Below are 26,585 nucleotides of genomic sequence, written 5' to 3' on the forward strand. Positions count from 1 at the left end.
CCATTTCTAAAAGGAAAATATTTATTCTTGTGATTTCATAATTTTAACATTTCTTAGCTGTCTCTTGCTTGCCGGAGAAAAACTAAGGTACGATAATATATATGTGTGATCTGGCCCTGGTTTCTTCTCCAGCTTCATCTCATGCCATGACACCATCATCTTTCCCTCTCCACTGCCCTCCACAGTGAATCAGAGTGAACTTTCTCAACACCACAGATCTTAGCTTAAAATCATTTCTGCCTAGAAGCTTTCTTCTGACTCCTTGTCTAAGCCAAGTCTGCTTTAACCCTCCAGTGTACAAAATCCCTCTAGACTGTATGTGCTCTGAGAGTATGAAATGTGTCTGTCCAGTTTACCACAAAATGTGTTTGTCCAGTTAACAAACACTTAACAGGTTAGTATCCCCAGGAACTAACTTGTTAAGTGTTTGTTGAATGAATATATATATGGGGGAACAAATGAATGACATCAAAGGGTTGCCTGATGTAGAAGTAAAGGGAAGAACCAGTGACTTTACCTGAAGACCTCAGTATGACTTAACTACGTAGTGGACATATAGACGTTTTGTAGAATTAAGAAACAGAAACAAAAACAAGATCAAAGGGGCGCTTGTGGAAAATATAGGCTTTGAAAACAACTATTTGGCAGGTATTATAACATTAGTGTTTCCTTGCACCTCACTAGCAAGAGAAAATATACTTTTACATCTTCTGAAAGAAGAAGGAGACAATTTATACAAAAATGGCTAACTTAAAAATCTGATTCAATATCAGTAATGCAATAGTGACTTTAACATTTGCAAGTTGGTGATATTCTTCTAATAACCTGTCCAAAAGCTTGTGAAGCAAAGAATGATCTTATATTTAGGCAAGAAGCATTGTGTATAGTGTGACAGTTCAGAATTTTAAAAAATTAAATATTTATTTTAAAGAAAATGACTTTAATTATAAATGAAAAAACGTGTTTGCTAAACTATCCCCAAATTTTTAATGATATGAAATTTGGTGAAGAGAGTACTCTGAAAATGACAAAATACCTAACCAGTCCTATTGTGGGATTTCAGAAAGCCACTGAACGTTCTCACTCTTGAGTTTTCTCATCTTCACTATAGCTGTGGCTACGTGTGTATACCTAGAGATATATCACTAAAAAAAATCAACAAGAAGATTAGGGTTTAAAAGTTAAAACGTTAAGTCTAATATGAAAATTACTGAAAAAATACATTGTTACTGTTTACTTTTAAAACAGAGATACCTAATATCAGAAAAAAAAAATCAACAAGAATGTTAGGTTTTAAAAGTTAAAATGTTAAGTCTAATATGAAGATTATTGTAAAAATACGTTTTTTTTCTGTTTGCTTTTAAAACTAAGTATAAAAAGATAATATGATTTGAGGATTTTTCTGTAAATTAGAAGTACATTTCTCCTTTGCCTTAAACTGAAACATTTTAAACCATGACATAGTATGTTATCGCAGCAGTATTCACTGAACCCAAGGAGGAACTTTTGAATGTGTTAAACACCAGGCGATTTCCAGAATTGTTTTGTTTTTAAGACAGAGTCTTGCTCTGTCACCCAGGCTGGAGTGCCTGATCTTTGCTCACTGCAACCTTCGCCTTCCAGATTCAAGCAATTCTTCCTCAGCCTCCTGAGTAGCTGGGACTACAGGTGCACACCACCATGACTGGCTAATTTTTGTATTTTTAGTAGAGACGGGGTTTCACCATATTGGCCAGGATGGTCTCAAACTCCTGACTTTGTGATCCACCTGCCTCAGCCTCCCAAGATTTCCAGAATATTTTTAAAACTGGCTGTTGTTCTAGAAATATAATATTCATCATTGCAAAGGCAGTATACAGCAGAAAAGAAAGTCATCTACAAATAAATTGCCAGAAAACTAAAAATAAAAAATACTGTATTTTTCAGAGCCTTAAAACTAACTGTAGAGCATCTCATCTTTTTGCAAGATTACAAATTTAAAAAAATGTACATATAGAATTTGTCATGGAAAAATCAAACAATTGGCTTGTGTGACATGAGATAAATACATTATTGCAAAATCTTTATTAGAGGGGACCTTGCCTGCATCATTTCAATATCCTCTTCCTTGTGATGAGGCATACATTAATAATTGATTATTGTGGTATTGATTATTGTGGTAACCGCATTAGAGAAGGAAGAAGGATGGGCTTATAGTGCTAGCACAGATGAAGAGAAGACAAATCACAGAGGTACTTAGGGGCAATTTGGGGGCTCTGTGTACGATAGGAGTGGAGGTAAGAACCCAGAGGTATCAAAGAGGACTCCCATATACATCTGGGGAATAATAGTGCCATTCGCTGCACCTTGGCTTATAAACTCCAGCATTATAAAGCAGCCACTAGAGTGTATGTGAGTCTGAAAGGATGTTAGGCTGGGCAGGAAACAGTGACCAAATCTTAAACAAGCATTTGCTCTATCAACTCCTGGCAGTTCACCCTGTACACTACGGATACTGCAGTTGGTAGGGTTTCAGCTGAAGATTGGCGTGATCATGGTATGTGGAGTGATAGTGTAAAGAGATCAGAAGAATGGCAAACAATTAGACTATTATAATAGTGGCCTGAGGGCAAACAGGTAACTGAGGAGTTGAAGATTTTAAGAAAATATCTAACAGAATTTAAATCTAGTTGGATGAGGGCTTGAGGGAGACTGGGCAGGGTTAAAGGACTCCTAGGTTTCTGGTTTGTATAACCTGGTAAATGCCAATATAGCTGAGAAAGGGGATACAGAAAATAAGCCATTCATTTCCATTGCTTAATTAATAAGGTCAGTTGTTTATACTTCATTAAAGAGACGTTTTGAGAAATAAGAAAATAATATTGTTGAGTCTGTGCTTTTTTTTTACATTAAGAATCTTTTAAATCATAGAACCTACAGAGGATCCCAGACCATGAATTCTCCTACTTATTTTATTGGTGAAAATATTGAGGACCAAAGATTGAGTCACCAATGCAGCTGATGACAGAACCAGCGCTAGAAAATGAGACTTCTGTCCTTAGTCTCAAGTTCTTCCATACTCATTTACCCTCAGGCAATCAAAAGACGCCCAATACAAACATCCTCTTAACAAATGTGCAATGCTACCTTAGGAAGGGATTCTGCTATCCACTAGAGAGAAAATATAGTTTGTCCACTCAATTCCTTATAGGTCTTTAAGAGAATATAATTTTAGAATAAATTATTTGTGCTATCAAAAAACATATGAATTGATGTATGGTGATTTTCAGTCAGAGTCAGTTACTATGTTAATCTGTCTAAAATTTTTCTGTCCTTAGTAGTCATTAAAAATATTTTTAAAGCTCTAGCCATATCAGTTTTCTATCTACAGGCCTCTCAAATACACCTTAGGAATACCAGTTTTTAAGGAATATGGCCACAATAAAAATCAAAGAAGTGAATTTTTCAGAGATATTCATAGATTATTATTCATAAATAGTAAAATATTATAAGCATTTTGAATGAATGAATAAACTATGCTACATCACTAAAGTTGAACATTATGTAGTTATTTCAATTATTATGTGGATTATAAGGTTTATAGAGCTGTATATAAAAAAATGTACCTGAAAGAAAGTATGACATGTATACAGAACACATCAGTCTAAACATATCAGTAAATGTATTAGAAATGTTAATAAGTTAACTTAGAGTGGCACAGGTAAATACGGTCATTTCTTTTTGAGTACTTTGTTTTGTCTTTCCTCCTTTTTTTTAGTTGTAAAATAAGAGAAATGTTTTCATAAAATCCTTTTGCAACTTCTTCCAGCAAATACAGAATGTAGGTAAAAAAAAATATTCTCCAACCTCAGAGTACCTAGAATGGTTGGACGCAATGTGAAATCCTGTTACATTCCTCTCAGGAATGTAAGGAGCTGTCATGCACAGTGGTTAGTAAGCCCTGAAACTACAGCTGTCCTCAGGATATTCATAGACACTAAGCATCTAGAGCCTTAGGTTTGCAAGCTCTTGTAGGAAGAAGACTCAGACAAAAAAGTTTTTTTTCTTTTTCTTCTTCTGCATTACCAGCCCTGCATGTAGTAGGCTGGCATCCTCACACATAATCCACTGATTGTCTTGTTAACTAAGTACCTCTGGTGTTTTGCTTTCCTTAATTCATTGACTGCATAGTAGTTACTAAATATTTGTTGAAAATAATTTACTTTGAGACAATTCTCAAATTCTTTCTTTAATCTGTATTATAAAATAGAATCATACATCTCTAATGAACTTTGTTTTAATTAGGAGATAACTTCTTTAATTATATTTTAATATTTATAAACTATACTTATTAAATTAAAGATGCTTCCCATAGTAGTTATAGCACTTTAATTTTTCCAAATTTAAAATGGGTTAATACTATGTTTAAGAGATAGTAAAATATAGTTAGGAGTTCAAACTGTATAACAGTGAATACCTGGGTTTGAACCTGGCTTTACCATCTATGCTAGTTTGTGTGATACAGGTCAAGTTACTTAACCTACTCAGGCTTCAATTTAATTCCTATGAGCATTTAGGCTCATAGCATATATGTACCCAATAATATTAGCTATTAAAATGATAAAGGAGGATATTTAAATTATTAGCATAAATTATACAGTATAAAATATTAGCTTTATTAGGGACTCTCTTAAAGTATTGTCACATTTAACATGGAAAAAATAAAATGGCTTATATCCATACCTTCTGTTTTTTGTATTCTTACCCTAGAATCATAATCATTAGCCTATAATATTATATGCTGGAAAGATTTTATTTTTCTAAAATTTATTATAGTATAGTTTGTCTACAATAAAAATGAACTATTGTAAGTATATAATTCAAAGGTTTTTAGTAAGTATACAGAGATGTGCAATCATCATCATAATCCCATTTTAGGACACTGCCATCACCCTAAAAAGGCGTGTTATGCTTTTTTGCAGTCAAAGGAATATTTATATTTGCAGAGTATTTGGAAATGATTTTTACTCCTGGACCTTTCTTACTCCATACCTTGAATAGGCGTATTAGGGGATAAAGTCTAGGATGAAGATTGAGATTGGAAGGAAGCAGGAGACCAGGTTTGGGTATTATCCCCATAACACCCTGGCAGAGGGACAAGTATGAAAATACCAGAAGCCAAACTAGGCAGAAATAGAACTGACTAGACCTTGGAAGTTGGCAAAGGAAATCCAGGCAAGTGAATTCACAGACAAGTGGGAATAGGCCAGCAAAGGAAATAAAGCACATTGGACTTTGCTTATTTAAAGGTCATATAATAGTACCTGGAACTTTTGTATTAAAGTGAGAATAGGGCTAAATAAAGGATGTACATACAAGAGAGGTTTCAGTGGTTTGGGAAGTGCAAGTAAGACCTTGCAAACTGAAAAGTGGGATAGTAGAAGCCACCAGGATCTGAGCTAGTAAACACATTTTCTTAGAGGGGGCATTTTGAGCAGATATGAATGTTATTTTTTTTCCTATTTAATTAGCATCATTTGTCGCAGAGCTAATAAGTGGCAGAATCAACTTTTGATCACAACAGTCTTTGATTCTAAAATGTTCATGAAACCATGACTTTTTAAAACCTGAGTAAATATCAATTTAAGTATAGATCATGTAACTAATTTAATTATAAAAGTGAAATCCACACGAGGTAAAAAATACTGTTTTTTTAATTCCAATTCTTTTCTCTAAACCCCACTTCCAGTAGAAAATGCAAAAGGTACATTGGGAAAAGCAGAGAGGCAGGCTGTTACCTTCTCCAATTTCATGAAGCCTATTATTAAACCCTGGGAGACCAGAAGTGTATATTTAAGTGCACTAAGGTGTAAACTTTCTTTTGTGATCCACATTATTTTCTTCGCAAACAGAACTGAGAGCTTATACATCCCTCCCTCTGGATTGAAGAGACCACATTGTTGTTTTTTTACAAGTAGTGTAAATAAGAGGAAATAGTTCTAGATTTTTTTTTCTGGAGGTTGAATTCTGTCACAGAAGAGACACCCCACTCTAAATCATATTTCCCTAAATTCATCAATTCTAATCCCCTTCTGTTCATGCCCCATCTTCCCTGTCTTTTCCTTCTTGTTTTCCTCCTTGTCTATTAATCATATCTCATCTATATTTTTAATGACTCTACTATAAAAAATAGTAACTTGGTTGAGCAAACAGGTTAAGGAGTGGAGGTACACATGAGTGGGATGGGAAAGGATGGAGAAGTAATAGAGCAAGCCCCACAATGTGAATTTGTAGTCAAAGAGTTAAGGAAAGTTAATTATTTTTCTCTTCTTGTCTGCCTCCTGCCTTTGTCAAACCCGAAAAACGAGTCAAGGACTTCAATATCTTAGAGTATTATTCATCTTGCAATAGATAAGTTTAAAAACAGAGGTGTGGATAGCAGTTTGTGAGCTCTTACAATAATCCTAGTGGTAGAAATGATGGAGTAGTTGCAGCGAGTGTAGAAATAAGTGGTGGGATTCTGGGTATATTTTGAAGAAAAAGGCAAGACTTTCTGAGAAGTTGGACAAAAGATAAGTGATAAAGAGTCATAGACAACATCAAATGGACTTGCCATAATCTAGGATAGGGAAGAGGGAAAAGGAGCTGGGTGTTGAAAGTGAGAAGCAGATTTCAGGCTCAGTTTGGGACGTGTGAAGCTACAGCTGTTAACAGGAGAGTTTTTGTTTTCATTGGAGTTCAGGGGGAAAGTCTAGGCTAGAGATGGAGATTTGGAAATCATTAGTGCAACATGGGTATTCACTTAGGAGAGACATATAGATAAAAGGGTTCCAAGAACTGAGTCTTGAAGCAAGCCAAAAAGAGGTTAGGAAAATAAAGAGGACCAGCAAAAAGGGACTGGGGCAAATATAAGTGCAGAAATATATAAGTCCTTGTTTTAATTGTATTTTGGTTAGCAATTAGAGCTTATGACTTGAGTGTTACTTCATTATGTGCTTTATATTTTTTAACAGCTCCAAAATACGACATGGCTAGTAACAACATACACACACAGAAACATGTGAGGATGGGGGTGTGGATGTGCATTCTAATGAAAATAATACCAAATATATTCAATTACCTTATTTAATTAAATTACATATATAGTACAATTTAATTCAATAGAAAAAAATATTTTAAAACTAATTTAAATTTTCATTATCTGTGATTTGCAGTACTATTTATATTCTATAAAATATTTTGTCCAAGCAAATATTTTGTCTTTCTTCCAGAGTTGTCTGATTAATAGTTGACTCAAGTGTTTGGATCCAGTTTAAATTTTATACTACTATAAAATGAGTTTAGCTATATTCTTTTTATCTAGATAATTAAATTATACTTATTACTTTCCATTTAAGAAGCTATAACTGTTAAATATATGACATGTTTAAAGAGTAAGTCACTGAATAGGTAGATACAATTTATGTATACTTAAAATTATTTTGTGAGTGATGATATTTTTTTCATACCATACTATTTCATGTTTTCATCCTGACACCAGCGTTGGCTTTTATTATGGAAAATGAATCTTTCAGCCTCACTAGGTGAGGTGCTCATCGTTAAAAAGACTTCAACGAAACAACTGATGCCTGCTACATAACTCTGCTCCACAGAGATTGAATTAGGAGTAAGAGGCAGCAGTTAGAAATATGTCCAATGATGGTGATTGAAGAATGCATTGGGGAGAAAAAAGTGAATATATTGGGAGGAAAAAGATGAAATGCTGATGAAAAACGTTACGAGAGTAAACACTGGTATGAGAAAGGAACCAAAGCAATGTGTGTGAATAAGATGGGATGTAAAGTAGCCTTGTAAAAGGTACTAAGAACATTAGAATACCTTAAGAAGGAACTGTTTTCAGAGTCCTTGTGTATCATGAACAACAGTTTAGAGGGGATCTCAGTCAAAACAATGACTGGGAATCTCTAAAGATGCTCCGCTGTCCCCCTGCGTCGGGATCTCCGGTGGTGCTTATCACAAAGGCTACAGCCTACTAAAGCAGAATCTCTTGATGTTGCCAAGGAGTCTGCATTTTTTTCCATAAACATTGAGGTCCGGTCCTCAGCCCGAAGGGAAACTTACTATGACTGCTAAAATTTGAGCACCATTCAACTAGGGTATAAATAAAGAACATGTGCAGAAAAAATCTTAGAAATGTGTGCATTAGAATAGAATGGAGTGGAGACTGTCAGGGAATTTGACAATGAAAATAGTAATATTCAGTAAAACAGTAACAGTAAACTTCTTGGAAAGAAGAATATGAGTAAAGGAGGAAGGCAATAGAGATGAAATGGATAGAAGTGAGTGTATGAGAGGGCAGAGAAGACACGTTCTGAAGTCAAATGAAGAGAGAGATGGAAGACCCCACAACGCCATAAGCATTCTAGCTTTCCAAAGGCTAAGCCCTGGGAAGCCTGTAAATAGCCATAAGAGGACACCAGGAAGTGACCTCTGTTGCCAGAATAGCAGACCTGCAAAGAGGGATCACATAGCAGCTACCACATAGCTCTGCATTGGATCTGTAAGTAGGTCCTGCTTTCTGCCCTCGGAGCTGCTGGGTATCAAACGTTCAAATTCTGGTGACACGCCTGTATCTTTAGAGAATCATTTTCTTTGCAAAAACAACATGAAGCCGTTTGATTTACCACAGTCTGTTATGGATTAAACTTTATATCCCGACTGAGTTCATGATTTCTTTTCTGAAGTCCTTAGTATACTCCTGCGTGAGATCTGTCTCAACCACTCAAAAAACCAGAAAGAGACATCAAGAATTGACAAGGACTGCTGATTCCTTTCCCCTCCTTGCAATTGTTAGTTAGTTTTTATTTATTTATTTATTTATTTATTTTTTTATTTTTTAGACAGCTTCTCACTCTGTCACTCAGGCTAGAGGGAGTGGCCTGATCTTGGCTCACTGCAACCTCCGCCTCCCAGGTTCAAGCAATTTTATTGCCTCAGCCTCCTGAGTAGCTGGGACTACAGGCGCGTGCCACCACTCCTGGCCAATTTTATATTTTTAAAGTAGAGATGGGGTTTTACAAAATTGGCCAGGCTAGGCTTGACCTCCTGACCTCATGATATGCTGGCCTCGGCCTCCCAAAGTGCTGGGACCATAGGCATGAGCCACCACGCCCTATTTTTTATTTACTGTAACTTACATTAAGATAGACATAGTAGGTAATTAAGGTATGTTTTATTTGAACCCCTCACTTCTGACATTTAAAAGTCTACAGATAAAAAATCAAGAGCAAATCTTTTTAAGTATCATAAACTAGAATGTGTTTCTTAGCCTTCATAAACCTGATACCTTCACTGACTTCTTGTTCAATCTTCTGAATACCCCAAATCTCAAAGGTCATTTCTTTTAAATATTTTACTAAATGAATAAATAAATAAAAGGGATATTCATTATATGTTTGCCACAAAATATTGTTTCCTTAAAGATTCTGATAATTTTCCCCTGAAAAATCACTAGTGTCAAAGGAATAGAACAGAGAATGCTTCCTAGATGTCAGTTTTTCTTAATGGTGTCTGTGGTTTCAAGATGAGAAATAAAATTATGGAATTTAAATAACTGAGCTGGTAAAAATGTGGCAGACATATTCAGTAAATACTCAACATAGACTGCAAAGTTTTATGAAAAAATATCTTGACATTTTCGTATAATAAGATGTAAGCAAGTTTACACCAATCTTGTGAATACACGAGCCATTCCTTCCCTCTTCTTTCATTCTGGCAACTGTTTTGCTGTTTTGCTGCTTTCTTTCTGGAGTGCCTTTTCCTAATGAAACTGATCAAAGATTCCTTCTCTCTAAAGAATCCCTACTCCCATAACATGCTAGATGATGATTATAAAAGTCAATAATTCTCAAGCCTGTAATCTCAGCACTTTGGGTGGCCAAGAGGGGAGGATTGCTCAAGGCTAGGCATTCAAGACCAGTCTGTGTAAACATCACGAGACCTAGTCTATGAACAATGTGTTCTAAAAATTTAGCCAGGTGTGGTGGCTCTTACCTGTAGTCCCAACTACTCAGGATGCTGAGATCGGAAGGTCACCAGAGACCAAGGGTTAGATGTTGCAGTGGGCTCTGATTGTGCCACTGTACTACAGCCTGGGTGACAGAGTGAGATTCTGTCTCTTAAAAAAAATAAAAGTCAATAACTCTTTAGCTAATAATCAGTTTTAGATTTCTTTGTATATTAAATGGAAAACCACAAGAACAAAAAGTCTCATGGTAAAATAACACCATGGAATAACATTCCATTACTAATGTCCTTTTTCTATTAAATAAATTTGCCATGTGCCCACTTGACATTAATTTTGTCCTCATTTCTCAGCTATTATAATTTAGTCCTTCCCCACCCCTCACCTAGTAACATGGGGGAAAATTTAGGTAGTAGGTATTAAATGCTATCTCTATGTCAATCACAATTTTAGGCACTTAATATGAATGGCTTCTAATGTTACCCACTTCATAAAATTGGATAATTATTCTCACTTTCCTGATGAGGAAGAAGGCTACCCAAGGTCACCCAGCTAGTTAGTGACAAGCCAGGATTTAAGCTGGCTTGAATATAACAGCTCATTTTTCCCGCTGGCTTATGTGGCCTCAAGCTCATTGGAAATTAATAGTAATACTAATTTGACTTGACATGATCATGTCAAGTATTAGTATTACTCTTTCCTGTGTCTTAGCAAAGACAACATTACTTTACCTAGTCTTAAAAAGTGTTTTTGTCACCTTACATAAAAACTGTTAGTGCAATAATAAAAATCTCTTAGGACAGTTCTTATCTGATCAGTAGGAATGAGTGATACTTGGAGTTGTGTTTATCATTTGCCATCTGGTATTAAGGTCTGCACATTCGTTATGCTGTTTGTGTAACTTATTTTTATCTTTGTTGTTGCAGTACTGGGTACCAGTTTATTTACTATTCACCTGAAAACACAGCCAAAGCAAAAGAAGTTCTCAGCAACATCAATCAACTACAACCTCTTATAGCAACGCATGCAGACCTACTACTTAATTCTGCAAGCCAGCATTCTCCAGACAGCTTGAAGAATTCTTTAAAGATGCTTTCAGAAAAAGTAAGATCCAAATCATCACTACAGTTGGGAAAGTGAAATACTCAAATCCCCATTGGTATGACTTTCTGCATACATTGCCTTTCATAACATCCAGAAATGTAAAGTAGAGTAGGTTAAAAACTAAGCTTCAAAGTATTTCCACAGGATCAAAATGAATTGGTCTCATTCTCTGTTCAAATCTTACTGAGTACTCTCTTTTTTTTTTTAGTAGGAAATGAAACCTATTATTGGTTGGCATATATCTTCTCTTTTCCTTGGCATCTTTCATTTTCTTTGGTTTATGGTCTTATTAAGTGAATTAAATTAGATTTTGAAAATTACTTTATTTTCCTCTGGTGATCACCTAATTTTTATGCATATAAAGCTTCACATTTGAATAGGAATGTCACTTCATTTGAAGGCAGAACTTTGATGTGGATTTATATCAGTCTGTATGGGGTACTTCCCCTGCCTCAGTTTGTTCTCTACAACATTATTTACTGAGAAAAGGTTCTAAAGATTTCCAAGTGCGTTAGTTATTTGAAAAGCAGTAGATTCTAAGCCTTACTTTTTCCAAAGGTGACTTGTTCCTTTATCTGCAGAAAGGAGAGCTAGTCTGGAATGGGGTAGACACCCCATATCCACTTCCAGAACTAAGTAGGGCAAATAGTTGTGTGATAGATGAAGAGCTGAGATAGAAAAAGACAAATGACAGCTTGATCTTCAAAGTAAAACCAGTGTCCGGGAGTAAAACCAATGTGTGCATCCTTAACTTTTGCATTTTAATGAGATCATGTAATTTTTTAATGAGACACTTTCAATAAATATGACCTTGAAAAAAACCGGCCAAAGAAAATTATCATAATTGTAGAATAAGACAAAAGTAATTTTCCACCTCTCTGAAGAACAAATTCATAGAAACCTGGATCTTATGTATGTCCATACTTTTTATTCAGGTGTGTTAATTCATAATGGTAATATCTTATACTTACTGAAATGTTTCAGTTTAAACTATACATTTTTATGTTATTTTAATAGGAGAAAGCATATCTATTTTTGTGAAAATCTATTCAGAAAAGTTTAGTGAATTGCCTAATAAATTAAAAAGTGAAAAAAACAAACTCAGCACTTCCAGTTCAAAATGCAGCATTCCTTCCATGCCAGAACACATGCTTCCATCATGAAAAAGGAGGAAAATCTTTACCCAAATTTTACAAGTCCTTACTTTGCATCAAATAGGGCAAGGGGCTTCATACTTTATGTCATTTTATTTAGTCAGTATTGTGGAGAACATATTATCTTCTTTTCACATAGAAAAAGGCTAAATAAAGCTCAGAGAAATTTTAAAAATGTGAAAAGTCATGCAGAGTCAAGTACAGGATTCAAACAAAATGAGGGTTCAAACCCAGGTCTGGATGATTCTAGAATGGAAGTTCTTTCTGTTGAATATCAGAACACTTAAGTATTCTGATATTCAATACATATGTTTTTATGGCTAGGGGAAAAGAAGAAAAGAGGAGGTTTTGCATACACAGTCAAATAATATAATTTCATTTTGGTTCGTTTCTTTTTTGGATTTATAGATGAGGTGAGGTTTTTCTTGGTTCACCTAAGCTGAAAATTTTAGCAAAGTGCATACCACTGCAGTGATTACAGAGCAGTATTTATATTCTTCTGTGCACTGGACAGGGATTTGTCGTTTCATACACCATTTACAACTTGCTGCAGTGATTTTGGTGGTGGCGGGAGGTTAGGATGGCCATTTTCTTATCCTTGAATCCAGCATTACTGCAACTTTTTCCCCTATGATTTCTCTTTTCTACTGAGTAGACAAGCTTAGTCAACTAATGAATCTCTCAGTCCTTAAAACTAGGAGGATCTTTTTTTAAGTTAAGTTTGCAAGTTATGCATTCTTTTAAGAATTCATGTCTGGAATTTCAAAGAATTACCTAAGTTAACAGTTTTGTATAGTCTATGAAAACTGTTAATAGTTCATGGTTTAGAGCAGAAGATCAAACACCGCATGTTCTCACTCGTAGGCGGGTGTTGAACAATGAGAACACACGGACACAGGGAGGGGAGCACAACACACTGGGGTCAGTTGGGAGGAAATAGGGGAGGGATGGTGGGGGGTGGGGGGCTGGGGAGAGATAGCAAGGGGAGAGATGCCAGATGTAGGTGATGGGGAGGAGACAGCAAATCACACTGCCACGTGTGTACCTATGCAACAATCTTGCATGTTCTTCACATGTACCCCAAAACCTAAAATGCAATAAAATAAATGGGAAAAAAAAAGAATAAAGTATCATTCTTGAATTCAGACATGAAAGAGAGAAAGTTTTGGTGGTATCCTAAATTTAAATATAATTTAATATTAGTGGGTTGTAAGCTTTAAGAGTTTTGTCTTTAAGTTTTGGACATGTTGTATACTGTGGATTATAAAATTAAAATGCTTGCTTCATGGGTAGTTCCCTGGTTTATTTTACTGATTCAGAACTGGCATATTTGGAAAATAGGTACCAAGAGTTGTTTTCTTAGGGACTTATCCATATAGCATATTCAAGACATTAAGGAGTTATCTATATTCATGCTTATCAGGGAAATGTGAAGGTTTTATAGCTTTTGAGCATTTTGACATGGAAGAGTTTTCTGTCGTAGACTTGAGGCACTTGGGGCAGGCTCAGGGCAGCCCAGGGCAGTGAAGAAGGAGGTATTCTATTTTGTGATGAGATGGCATCTCTCCTCTTAGGGAAGCCATTGCACCTGGAGACAATAGACATGAAATCATTATCAATTAAACAGATACTCAGAGTCTGTGGGAAAAGCAAGTGGAATGGAAAAACTCAACTTGCTAAGAGGGCATATTCCAAGAGTCTTTGAGTAGGCAATATTTGTAGATCCAAAGGCAATTCACATCATCTTTCTGTTTTTCTTTTTTTTTTTTTAATTGTATTTTAGGTTCTGGGGTATGTGTGCAGATCATGCAGAATTGTTGCATAGGTACATACATGGCAAGGTGATTTGCTGCCTCCATCCCCCCCATCACTTATATCTGGCATTTCTCCCATGTTATGCCTCTTGAACCTCCCACCCACTGCTGCCCCTCCCTTAGTGCCCCCCAACAGACCCCACTATGTGCTGTTCCCCTTCCTGTGTTCATGTGTTCTCGTTGTTCAACACCCACCTATGAGTGAGAACATTCGGTATTTCTGTTCCTGTGTCAGTTTGCTGAGAATGATGGTTTCCAGATTCATTCATGTCCCTACAAAGAACATGAACTCATCCTTTTTTATTGCTGCATAGTACTCCATGGTGTATATGTGGCACATTTTCTTTGTCCAGTCTATCATTGATGGACATTTGGGTTGGTTCCAGGTCTTTGCTATTGTAAACAGTGCCACAGTGAACGTAGGTGAATTCACATCATCTCTACTGCTACTGAGAACCAAGGCACAGGGATAGGGCCACCAGCCAAAATTCCATCCATCTAAACACCGTTGGTAGAGACACACACAATTTATAAATAGTAAACCTGAATTTATACTATTTGACAGATACTCTGCTCAACACAAAAGGTAGAAAAAAATAAAACACATGTCTTTATTCGCAGGAAGTCCAAGACTCTTGATAATAGTGGTTGTGATGATGATGAAGTGATGGTAATAGCTAGCATTTATTACTGGCTTAATAACTGTGAGATACTCTTCAATTGTCAGAGTTCCATGTGGTAGATAATATTATTTTAACATTAAATCTTCCTAATTCTGTGAAGTAAGTATTGTCAGTAGCCTTATCTTACACAGCTGAGGAAACTGAGGCACAGAAATACTAAATAATTTGCTTGCAATCACACACCTTGTGGTTTTGGCTCCAGATTCTGTGAGCTTGACCTGTATACTGCATCTTCAGATTGCTATATGGATGCTTGTGCATAGGACTAAGGAAACAAATGTGGGGGCAGGGAGGGAGTCCTACTAAAATTAAACAAAAATGAATACTTTTAATGTTTCATGTTCTAATATGCACAAACTCAATTAAATTGTGTCATAAGTTTTAAATTCTTAGTATACCTTCTTTTGGATAATTGGGTTTGGCTGTTGCGTATTAGTTCGTGAAAATATTAAAGTAATAATATAATCTTATTGTGTAAGAGTCTAACAAAAGGCAAGCTGAGTTTATCTGAATAATTCTAACAAAATGATAAAAGAGAGACTAAAATTTTAACATACAGGATGAAAGGTTAATAATATATTGAGATAAAAATGCATTTCCCTTTTTCTTGGACCAAAGGTATGCATTTCTATAAAGGAAAAACAAATGAGGGATAGATAAAATGAATTCAAACTAAAATAAATAATGTTTTTAAAGGCCTGAATGTGAACAGTGTATAGGTATCTCTCATAGCTCAGAAATCTCTGTGATATTAACATTCAAACACCCATCACTTTCTCTATTCCCTTGAGATTGATAGATCTTGTTTAGAAAGTCATTATTATCCTGCTCATCAAAAAGCACTATTGAGCACTTAATTGTGTGTGGTATTGTACTCGATGCTATATGACAAATACTACATAGACATGGCTCTTAATTTTTACAACCTAAGAATTTAAAAGAATGGGGGTGTTTTACAATATTGCAATTGCTAAATAGTTAAAATAATGGGTTTTATTGCAAATATTAGAGGCTATGCTCACAGCATATTTGAGAAATTCTCATAGCTTCTAATTCCTACTATTCTTTCAACCTCAATATACTATACCAGAATATTATATTATATTTAAAGGAAAATAAAAACTGTTGTATTCTCAAACATATACAGTCAAGGTTTTCTCAAGAAATATTTTCTGTAATAGCGATGCCAGGCAGCTAGTGTGCTAAGGAGTTGAAGATACACGTAACAGAGAGAAGAATGTTATGTTGATTACTTAAGACTGAAAATTATTATTCTTTTATTGTTTATTCAGTGTAACTACTCCTAGGTCTAGCCCAGTCCCAAACTGTGGGAAAGAACTTAATAAGTACAAATTTTGTTTTTCAGTGTTGGTGAAAGTATATATTAGGAGTCTAAGGCAACTTGAGAATAAAGAATTTCAGTGAGAATGAAACTTCAGAATAGAGCTTATGTTGCTGTTTTTCATAATTGCCTTTAAATGGTAATTATTTAATTGGAAAAATAATAATGTACAATCAACAAAGTTTGTGTTTAGTAGAAAATTGTATAATAAGAAAAGATAAAGATAACAATGTAAGATAGTACTGATAATGAGACTACACATAAAATATGTGGGATCAGAACTTCTGCTGCGTATGATGGGCTAACACGGATCCTCCCACCTTAAACAAGAAAGTGGACAAAATGTAGACTTAATGGTGTTTAGGCACTGGAAAATGGGTAACAAATTATGTAATCCTTTTAATTATCTAGATTTCTTCCTAGGGCAGTTCCTAGGCTGTAGTCAAAAGGAACCTAAACTCTATCCTCTCAAGTTGAAGAGACAGAGATTAGAGTTTGCCGAGGCCAAGATTGCTAGAATTCACAGAGCAGAGTCCCAGACAGGAAGGAGCTTCACACAGAAGGAACCGTAGAGATTTGTAAATGAGTGCCTTTAACTTGTTATGAGTACCGATCTATGCAGGCATGAGAACAAACTACCCATGTCCACAGAAATAAATATTAGGAATAAGCTTATAAAGCAATTTCTGGTGGTCACACAGGCCTGTTAATAGTATCTTTCCACCAGAAAAGTGATAAAACCTTTTAATACACAGGGAATTGAGTAAAGCTCTTAGAAGTGTATGGCCCTAGTAATGGGACTAAATAAGTCTTAAATTAGAGGCTGCTCTTAGTGTACCCTAATAAGGCTTGAAAACAAGGCTTGAAAGGATCTCACTGTTTCCAAGTAATTTTACTTTGCCACAGAAAATTCAACATAATTTAAAGGAATGCAATAAAACCTGGCAACCAACAATGTAAAGCCAAAATGCCTGCCATCCAATAAACACATACTAAGCATGCAATGAAGCATGAAATTATCATCAATGACCAGAAGAAAAGTTAAGGAATATAAACAGAAATGACAGAAAAGGAAGAGAGGGAAGCATAAAAAATATTGGCAGAAATTATGGTCAAATTCTTTCAAAATTTTATGAAATTACAGACCCAAGAAGCTCCATATACTCCACACAGAATAAATATAGAAAAATAAACTCAGATATATCATAAGCAAATTGTTGAAAAACAGGGATAGAGAGAACATTGCGAAAACAAACAAGAAATAAGAGAAACAGATACGTTTTGCTGACATGCACCAACAAGAATGATAGCAGACTTCTTGTTAGATGTTAGGACCTAGGTATTAAACCCCACATGCATTAGCTATTTATCCTGATGCTCTCCCTCCCCACTGCCCGCCCTCCCAATGGCCCCAGGGTGTGTTGTTCTCCTTCCTGTGTCCATGTGTTCTCATTATTCAACTCCCACTTATAAGTGAGAACATGCAGCGTTTGGTTTTCTTTGTTGGTTTGCTGAGGATAATGACTTCTAGCTCTGTCCATGTCCCTGCAAAGGACATGATCTTGTTCTTTTTGTGACTGCATAGTCCATGGTGTATATGTAATACATTTTCTTTATCCAATCTATCACTGATGGGCATTTGGGTTGATTCCATGTCTTTGCTGTTGTGAATAGTGCTGCAAATGAACATAAACGTGCATGTGTCTTTATGATAGAATGATTTATATTCCTTTGGGTAGATGTCCAGTAATGACATTGGTGGATCAAATGGTATTTCTAGTTCTAGGGTTTGAATAATTGCCACACTACTGACTTCCACAATGGAGGAACTAGTTTGCATTCCCACCAATAGTGTTAAAGTGTTCCTACTTCTCTACAGCCTCGCCAGCATCTGTTGTTTCTTGAGTTTTTAATAACGCTATTCTGACTGATGTGAGATGGTATCTCATTATGGTTTTGACTTGCATTTCTCTAATTATAGTGATGTTGAGCTTTTTTTTTATGTTGGCCACATAAATGTCTAATTTGGAGAAGAGTTTATTCATGTACTTTGCCTACTTTTTAAAGTGGTTGTTGGGGTTTTTTTCTTGAAAATTTGTTTAAGTTCCATGTAGATTTGTCAGATGGATAGATAGCAAAAATTCTCTCCCACTCTGTAGGGGTTCTGTTTACTCTGTTAACAGTTTCTTTTGTTGTGCAGAAGCTCTTTAGTATAATTAGATCCCATTTGTTCGTTTTTGCTTTTGTTGAAACTGCTTTTGGCAACTTCGTCATAAAAAATCTTTGCCCCTACCTATGTCCTGAATGGTATTGCCTAGATTTTCTTGTAGGGTTTTTATAGTTTTGGGTTTTACATTTAAATCTTTAATCTATCTTGAGTTTGAGTTAATTTTTGTAAAAGGGGTAGGGAAGGGGTCCATTTTCAATTTTCTGTATATGGCTAATCAGAGGAAAACAGTATTTTTTCAACATATTTTGCAGAAACAGTTGGATATCCATTTGCAAAAACAGGGAACACTTATCTTTACCCTATACATATATAAAAATAAACTCAAAATAGATCATAAACCTTAACATACAATGTAAAAGAATAAAAGCATACAAACTTCTACAAGAAGTCACGAATTGGGAGAAAATATTTGTAAAATCTGCATGTCAAAGGATTTGTATCAGAATATATAAAGCATTATTGCAACTTAAAATACAACAAACAGCTCAATTAAAAGTGGGCAAAAGAATTAAAAATATACTTCACCAAAGAAGACTTATGAATCGCAAATAAACACACACAACGTTGCCCAGCATCATTGGCCATTAGAAAAATACAAATTCAAACTATCATGAGATGCCCTTAGCTACCTACCAGAACATCTAAAATCAAAAAGGCTGAGAATAAAAAGAGTGAAGCAGGATATGGACCTGCAACTTTCATGCATCACTGTTATGTACACTATTATTTGCACACTTTGGAAATGTGAATGTTTCAGCAATGTTTCATAGCTTAAAAAGAAAACAATTTGGTCATCTAACACCTAGTTAGTAATTCAAGAGAAATATTGTTCTGTTGACACTGAGAAAGCTGTTGAATGAGGAAGGATTAGATACATGTTTTGTGAAGATCATCCTTATAGCATTACATAGGCCAAGGTAAGATAGTGGATTTGAATTATTGAACGTTACTGGTCATCACAAAATACAAGTAATACTTCTGGGGAGCTTTGCTAAAAATACAAATTCTAATTTGTGTTTGTATTGTAGTTCAAGGTTGGAACTCCGGAGTCTATGTTTTAATATTGGTGGCCTTTGATAACATCCTAAAGCAAAGACAAGTTAAAGTGAACGAACCAATAAAGAGACTGTGGAAAGTATCCATATGGAATGTAGAAAGGATCTTAACTGGGACTAGTTGTGGAAATGTAAAGTAAGGATCGATTTTGAAATTATTGAAAAGTTTTAAATAGAATAAATTGCTGGCTAATTCACCAAATAAGGGTTAGGATAATTCAGAGGTTTGGACTCTACATTGTTGAATACTAATAATACTACTCAAATGGAAAATCTTGGAAGAACAAAATTACTAAAAATAAAAGAACCACAATAAAATTTTGAGTTCAGCACGGCATTTTTTAACTCTAAGGACTTTTCAGTGGAAACAGGTGATAAAGCTGGTTCAGGAGATGGATAGAGATGGATTTATTAGACCTCGGCATAAAGATGACAGTTGAAGCTGTGGGAAAATGGATTACCTTACCAATGACAAAAGTGCTTTTGAGAAAGTGATTTAAGGTCCCTTGGGGGCTGACTTACCACATTTTGGGAGACCAGAGAATGATAAGTCAAGAAAAGAAATTGAAAAGATCAAGAAAGCACAGCATTAGGTTGGGTATAGTGGTTCACGTTTTTAATCCTAGAACTTTGGGAAGCTGAGATCGGATCACTTAAGGCCAGGAGTTTGTGACTTGCCTGGGCAACATAGTGAGACCCTATCTTTACAAAAAATAAAATAAAATAAATAAAAATTTAAAAAGTAAAATAAAATAATAAAAAGAATATCATCAAAGAGTGCATTTGAGGGTTTACAGTGAACTCCCATAAGAATTTCACTGGTAGGCACTGTAATTTTGTGCAAACTAGGAAAAGTAGTTATGTGATTTTTCCAACAGCTAGTGGATATTATATATATGAGCTGCCCAGATGTCAAGCAACCTCCTAGCTGTTAGTCTAATATGCTTTCCTTTAGAGAATGAACATACATCAGTACATTAATGACAGAGTATAGCACTATTCCTATATCAAATAATTTCAAAATATCAAATATCAAACAGGATTCTTTCTTGTAGCATAGATGATTACTAAAATAATAATCACTTGCATATGCCATTGGCTGCTTCTGTATTACAGATGGAATTAGACATTGCCTTAATTTATTTTTGCAGCAAGAATAAGGAGATTTCTAAGTAGAGTAGGACTTTGCTTAATTTGTTGAGATCTCTAGTGAAAAAGAGTGGTTTTAAATGAACATGTCCTGACTATTCCTCTGCCATTAATATTCAGGAAACTAGAAATTCTCTTCACTCATCCCCAGGAGAAGTAATTTTAGTGGTTTTATACTTACAGATAATTCTGTGTGTTGCTTTGAAAAACAGTTGTATGGGGATATGAATTGGAAAAATATCAGAAGGCTAGAAAACATTTCATTTTTAAGATAACATTTCTCTTTCATTTTCTAATATGAAAAAATAAAATAGATCTGCCTTAGGTTCAGAGTTTACTCTTTTTATACAATATTATTAAGCTGATATTTTAAATAAATTGTTTGACCTACTCTTATGATAACATTTCAGCCTTTATTTTTTCATTTAATGTACTTCAAACTAAATGAGAAAAGAAAAAGTTTTTCAGAACAGTCAGTAGGCGACTCGGAGACATGGTCACATCCTTTCCATGGCTTCAACTTTCCTAGTATCATCCCAGTTGCAAGAACAGTAATACAATAGTTCCCTCTTATCCACGGGGGATATGCTCCAAGATGCCCATTTGATGCCTGAAATCCCTGATAGTACCAAGCCCTGTATACACTGTTTTTTCTTATACATACGTAGCTATGATAAAGTTTAATTTAAAATTAGGCATAGTAAGAGACTAACATGAACTAATAATCAAATAAAACAATTATAACAATATACTATAATGAAAGTTATGTAAATGTGATTTCTCTCTCAAAATATCTTCTACTGTACTCACGCATCTTCTTGTGAGGATATTAGATGGTACAATGTCTGTGTGATGAGATGAAGTGAGGGGAATGATGTGGTGGTAGGCTACATCAGGGCTGCTTGAACACAAGCACTGCAATAATGTGACAGTTGATCTGGTGACCCAGATGGTACCTAGGTGACTAACGGGCTAGTAGCATATACAGCATGGATACGCCGGGCATTTATATCCCAGGCAATCTGAAGCAGGACTACAGAAAATTTCATCACTTGACTCAGAACAGCCACACAACTTAAGGTTTATGAATTCATTATTTCTGAAATTTTCCATTTAATTTTTTCTTTCTTTCTTTTTTCTTATTATTTTCAGACCAAGGTTGACCACAGGTAACTGAAACCATGGGAAAGCATAACCACAGATAAAGAGGAACTACTGTATACAGCTATGTTGGGATTTAGTGACTACATTAATCTTTTCAAGCTGGTTTATTTGACTGCAAAACATAAATGGTCTTCATTGGTCTCCATCACTAAGTAGTGCTGGTCAAGAAACATTAAAATTTTTTCAGGTTACATGTATATCACAATGAGATATTTAGGTATATTCTTTAAAGAATAGGATTTATGCACAGGATACTGGTAATCCAAAGAGTTTCCAAGGAGTCAGATAAATTTTGTCAGTACAGACACAAAGTGAAAGATTAGCTATTATTATGTTTAAGATTTTAAGCCTTGTGTTCAGCTATGCAAAGAAAATTCTGGGTTTTAAAACAGCAAGAACCTCCTGAATTATCTCCTCTGCCTTTGGTGGTAAGTCAACTCAAATGAGATTTGAATAAATGAAGTGGAATCTCTGCATGTGCATGCTATAGGAAGAAAATGATGGTGATTACAAATGCTAGAGAAGATTTCATTGAGTATGAATGGGTATTTAGCTACATGGCAATTATATGAGTATTGTGGAGACTTGAAATGTAGTAGCAGGAGTTCAAAGAAGGCAAGTTGGCTCTAAAAATAAATCAAAAGAATTTATTGAAACCATCAACAGAGAAATTGTTTAGTTAAGCTGAATGGGAGTAAATTCACGTTTTTAATATTAAAGTCACACTGATAAGCACATCCATGCTATATAAAAATTATGTAAATAACAAGTTTCCTCATTTTGCTATGACTATGTTGACTTGAGTACTGTCTAGCCAATTTTTCCATCACTTTTTTATATCTTTCATTCTCATTTTAATACTTCATTGTGAACATTAGTGAACAATTTATTGTGCCTATCCAGTATGAATTGCTTTATATTTTGTTTCTCTGATTTATTCTGAAATACTTTCCAATGTTTTATTCTCATAAATTGTTTTTCATGTTTTGTTTTCTCACCTTCAAAGTGGCTTCAATGTGACTAATAAATTATGTTTAAAATATTCGACAAAATGTAGCAGTAAAGTAGATACACAGAAATTATAGGCACACTTAATTATGAGAGCTGGTAGATGTTCAAAACACTTGGAAAGTTGGGGTTAGGGAAGAACGGGAAGCAGGACAGAAACATCTAGTTTTTTCTGTTTGTTTTTAAGACGGGTTTTGCTCTTGTTGCCCAGGCTGGAGTGCAATGGCTTGATGTCGGCTCACTGCAACCTCCGCCTCCCAGGTACAAGCAATTCTCCTGCCTCAGCCTCCCAAGTAGCTTGGATTACAGGCATGTGCCACCACACCTGGCTAATTTTGTATTTTTAGTAGAGACGGGGTTTTCTCCATGTTGGTCAATTTGATCTCAAACTCCGGACCTCAGGTGACCCACCTGCCTCAGCCTCCCAAAGTGCTGGGATTACAGGCGTGAGCCACCATGCTTGGCCAGAAACTAGCTTTTTGTTTTTATTGCACTTAAAGTTCTGGGGTACATGTGCAGATCTTGCAGGATTGTTGCATAGGTAGACACATACCATGGTGGTTTGCTGTCTCCATCCCCCTGTCACCTACATCAAGCATTTCAACCAATGTTATCCCTCCCCAAACTCCCCACCACCCACTGTCCTTCCTCTAGCCCCTACCCCCCAACAAACCCCAGTGTGTGACATTCCCCTCCCTGTGTACATGTGTTTTCATTGTTCAACATCCAGCTATGAGTGAGAACATGTGGTGTTTGGTTTTCTGTTCTTGTGTCAGTTTGCGGAGAATGATGGTTTCCAGATTCATCTATGTCCCTACAAAGGAAATGAACTCATCCTTCTTTAAGGCCGCATAGTATCCCATGGTGTATATGTACCACATTTTCTTTGTTCAGTCTATCATGGATGGGCATTTGGGTTGGTTCCAGGTCTTTGCTATTGTAAACAGTGCCGCAATGAACATACGTGTGCATGTGTCTTTATAATAGAACAATTTATAATCCTTTGGGTATATGCCAAGTAATGGGATTGCTGGGTGAAATGGTATTTCTATGTCTACGTCCTTGAGGAATCACCACGCTGTCTTCCACAATGGTTGAACTAATATACACTCCAACCAACAGTGTAAAAGTGTTCCATTTTCTCCATATTCTCTCCAGCATCTGTTGTCTCCAGATTTTTTAATGATCACCATTCTAACTGGCATGAGATGGTATCTCAATGTGGTTTTGATTTGCATTTCTCTAATGAACAGTTATGATGAGCATTTTTTCATATGTTTGTTAGCCTCATAAATGTATCTTTTGAAAAGTACCTGCTCATATCTTTCGCCCACTTTTGAATGGATTTGTTTGTTTTTTTCTTCTCATAAATCTGCTTTAGTTCTCTGTAGATTCTGGATATTAGGCCTTTTTCAGATGGGTATATTGCAAAAATTTTGTCCTATTCTGTTGGTTGCCAGTTCACTCTGATGATTGTTTCTTTGGCTGTGCAGAAAGTCTTAAGTTAAATTAAATCCCACTTGTCTATTTTGGCTTTTGTTGCTGTTGCTTTTGGTGTTTTAGTCATGAAGTCCATGCCTCTGCCTATGTCCTGAATGGTGTTGCCTAGGTTTTCTTCTAGGATTTTTATAGTGTTAGGTCTCATGTTTAAATCTTTAAGCCATCTGGAGTTAATTTTAGTGTAAGGTATTAGGAAGAGGTTCTGATTTGTAGTAAATAGCTTTTATTATTCTCTGCTTTTTGCACATGACTAGCCAGTTTCTCCAACACCATTTGTTAAACATGGCTCCTTTCCTGATTGGTGTTTTTGTCAGGTTTGTCAAAGATCAGATGGTTGTAGAAGTGTGGTGTTACTTCCAAGGCCTCTGTTCTGTTCCATTGGTGTATATCTTCTAAATATACAATCATGTCATCTGCAAATAGAGGCAATTTGACTTCCGCTTTACATAATTGAATACCGTTTATTTCTTTTTCTTGCCTGACTGCTCTGGCTGGAACATCCAATACTATATTGAATAGGAGTGGTGAGAGAGGCATCCTTGTCTAGTGCCAGTTTTCAAAGGGAATGTTTCCAGTTTTTGCCCATTCAGTATGATACTCGCTGTGGGTTTTTCGTAAATAGCTTTTTATTTTGAGATATGTTCCATTGACACCTAGTTTATTGAGAGTTTTTAGCATAAAGTGCTGTTGAATTTTGTCGAAGGCCTTCTCCAGATCTATTGAGATAATCATATGGTTTCTGTCATTGGTTCTGTTTATATGATGGATTATGTTTATAGATTTGCATATGTTGAACCAACCTTGCATCCTCGGGGTGAAGTCTACTTGATCGTGATGGGTAAGCTTTTTGATGTGCTGTTGCATACGGTTTGCCAGTATTTTATTGACGATCTTTGCATTGATGTTCATCATGGATATTGACCTGAACTTTTCTAGTTGTGTCTCTGCCAGGTTTTGGTATCAGCATAATGTTGGTCTCTTATGGAGGATTCCCTTTTTTTTGTATTGTTTGTAATACTTTCAGTAGGAATGGTACCAGCTCCTCTTTGTACATCTGGTAGTATTCGGCTGTGAACCCAACTTGACCTGGACTTTTTTTGGTTGGTTGGCCATCAATTGCTGCCTCAACTTCAGCCCTTGTTATTGGTCTATTCAGGGTTTCAACTTCTTCCTGGTTTAGTCTTGGAGGGTGCAAGTGTCCAGGAATTTATCCATTTCTTCCAGGTTTACTGGTTTATGTGCATTGAGTTGTTTGTAGTAATCTCTGATGGTAGTTTGTATTTCTTTGGAATCAGTGGTGATAGCCTCTGTATCATTTTTTATTGCATCTTTTTGATTTTCTCTCTATTCTCTATTATTAATCTAGCTAGCGGTCTATTTTCTTGATCTTTTCAAAAAAACAGCTTTTGGATTTATGGATTTTTTTGAAGGGTTTTTTCTTTCTCTATCTCCTTCAGTTCTTCTCTGATCCTAGTTATTTCTTGTCTTCTGCTAGCTTTTGAGGGTTTTTTTTTTTTTTTATCTTGCTCCTCTGGCTCTTTCAATTTTGATGATACGATTTCAATTTTAGATCTTTCTTCATTTCTTATGTGGGCATTTATTGCTATAAATTTCCCTCTAGACATTGCTTTAATGTGTCCAGGGATGCTGGTATGTTGTTTCTTCATTCCCATTCAAAGACCATCTTTATTTCTGCCTTCATTTCATTTTTTTATCCAGTCATCATTCAGGAGCAAGTTGTTCAGTTTCAATGTAGTTGTGTGGTTTTGAGTGAGTTTCTTAATCCTGAGTTGTAATTGGATTGCACTGTGGTCTGAAAGACTGTTATGATTTCCATTCTTTTGCATTTGCTAAGGAGGGATTTACTTCCAATTATGTAGTCAATTTTAGATTAAGTGCAATGTGATGCTGAGAAGAAAGTATATTCTGTGCTTTTGGGGTAAAGAGTTCTGTAGATGTCTGTTAGATCCACTTGATCCAGATCTGCGTTCAAGTCCTGGATATCCTTGTTGGTTTTCTGTCTTGTTGATCTGCCTAATATTGACAGTGGAGTGTTAAAGTCTCCTGCTGTTATTGTATCTGAGTCTAAGTCTTTTTGTAATTCGTAAGAACTTGCTTTATGTCTCTGGGTGCTCCTGTATTGGGTGCATTTATATTTAGGATAGTTAGCTCTTCTTGTTGGATTGATTCTTTTACTATTATGTAATGCCCTTCTTTGTCTCTTTTGATCTTTGTTGGTTTAAAGTCCGTTTTATCAGAGACTATGATTGCAATCCTTGCTTTTATCTTGGTCTTTATTTGCTTGGTAAATCTTCTTCCATCCCCTTCTTTTGAGCCTATGTGTGTCTTTGTACTTGAGATGGTCTCCTGAATACAGCA

At 35.5% G+C, this 26,585-nt stretch overlaps 1 protein-coding gene across 8 annotated transcripts in view; it reads left to right on the top strand.

The window, feature by feature from the left end:
* Nucleotides 1-26,585, top strand: part of INPP4B (inositol polyphosphate-4-phosphatase type II B) — an 841,422-nt gene that overhangs the window by 679,893 nt on the left and 134,944 nt on the right. For all 8 annotated transcript variants that reach the window (XM_032246545.1, XM_032246548.1, XM_032246546.1 and 5 more), the window contains one exon: nt 10,930-11,107. In XM_032246545.1, coding sequence (XP_032102436.1) covers nt 10,930-11,107 — 178 coding nt within the window. The remainder of the gene's footprint in view (nt 1-10,929; nt 11,108-26,585) is intronic.

Source organism: Sapajus apella, unplaced genomic scaffold (assembly GCF_009761245.1).
Source record: "Sapajus apella isolate SASKATOON/1434 unplaced genomic scaffold, GSC_monkey_1.0 scaffold61, whole genome shotgun sequence".
Lineage (NCBI taxonomy): Eukaryota > Metazoa > Chordata > Mammalia > Primates > Cebidae > Sapajus > Sapajus apella.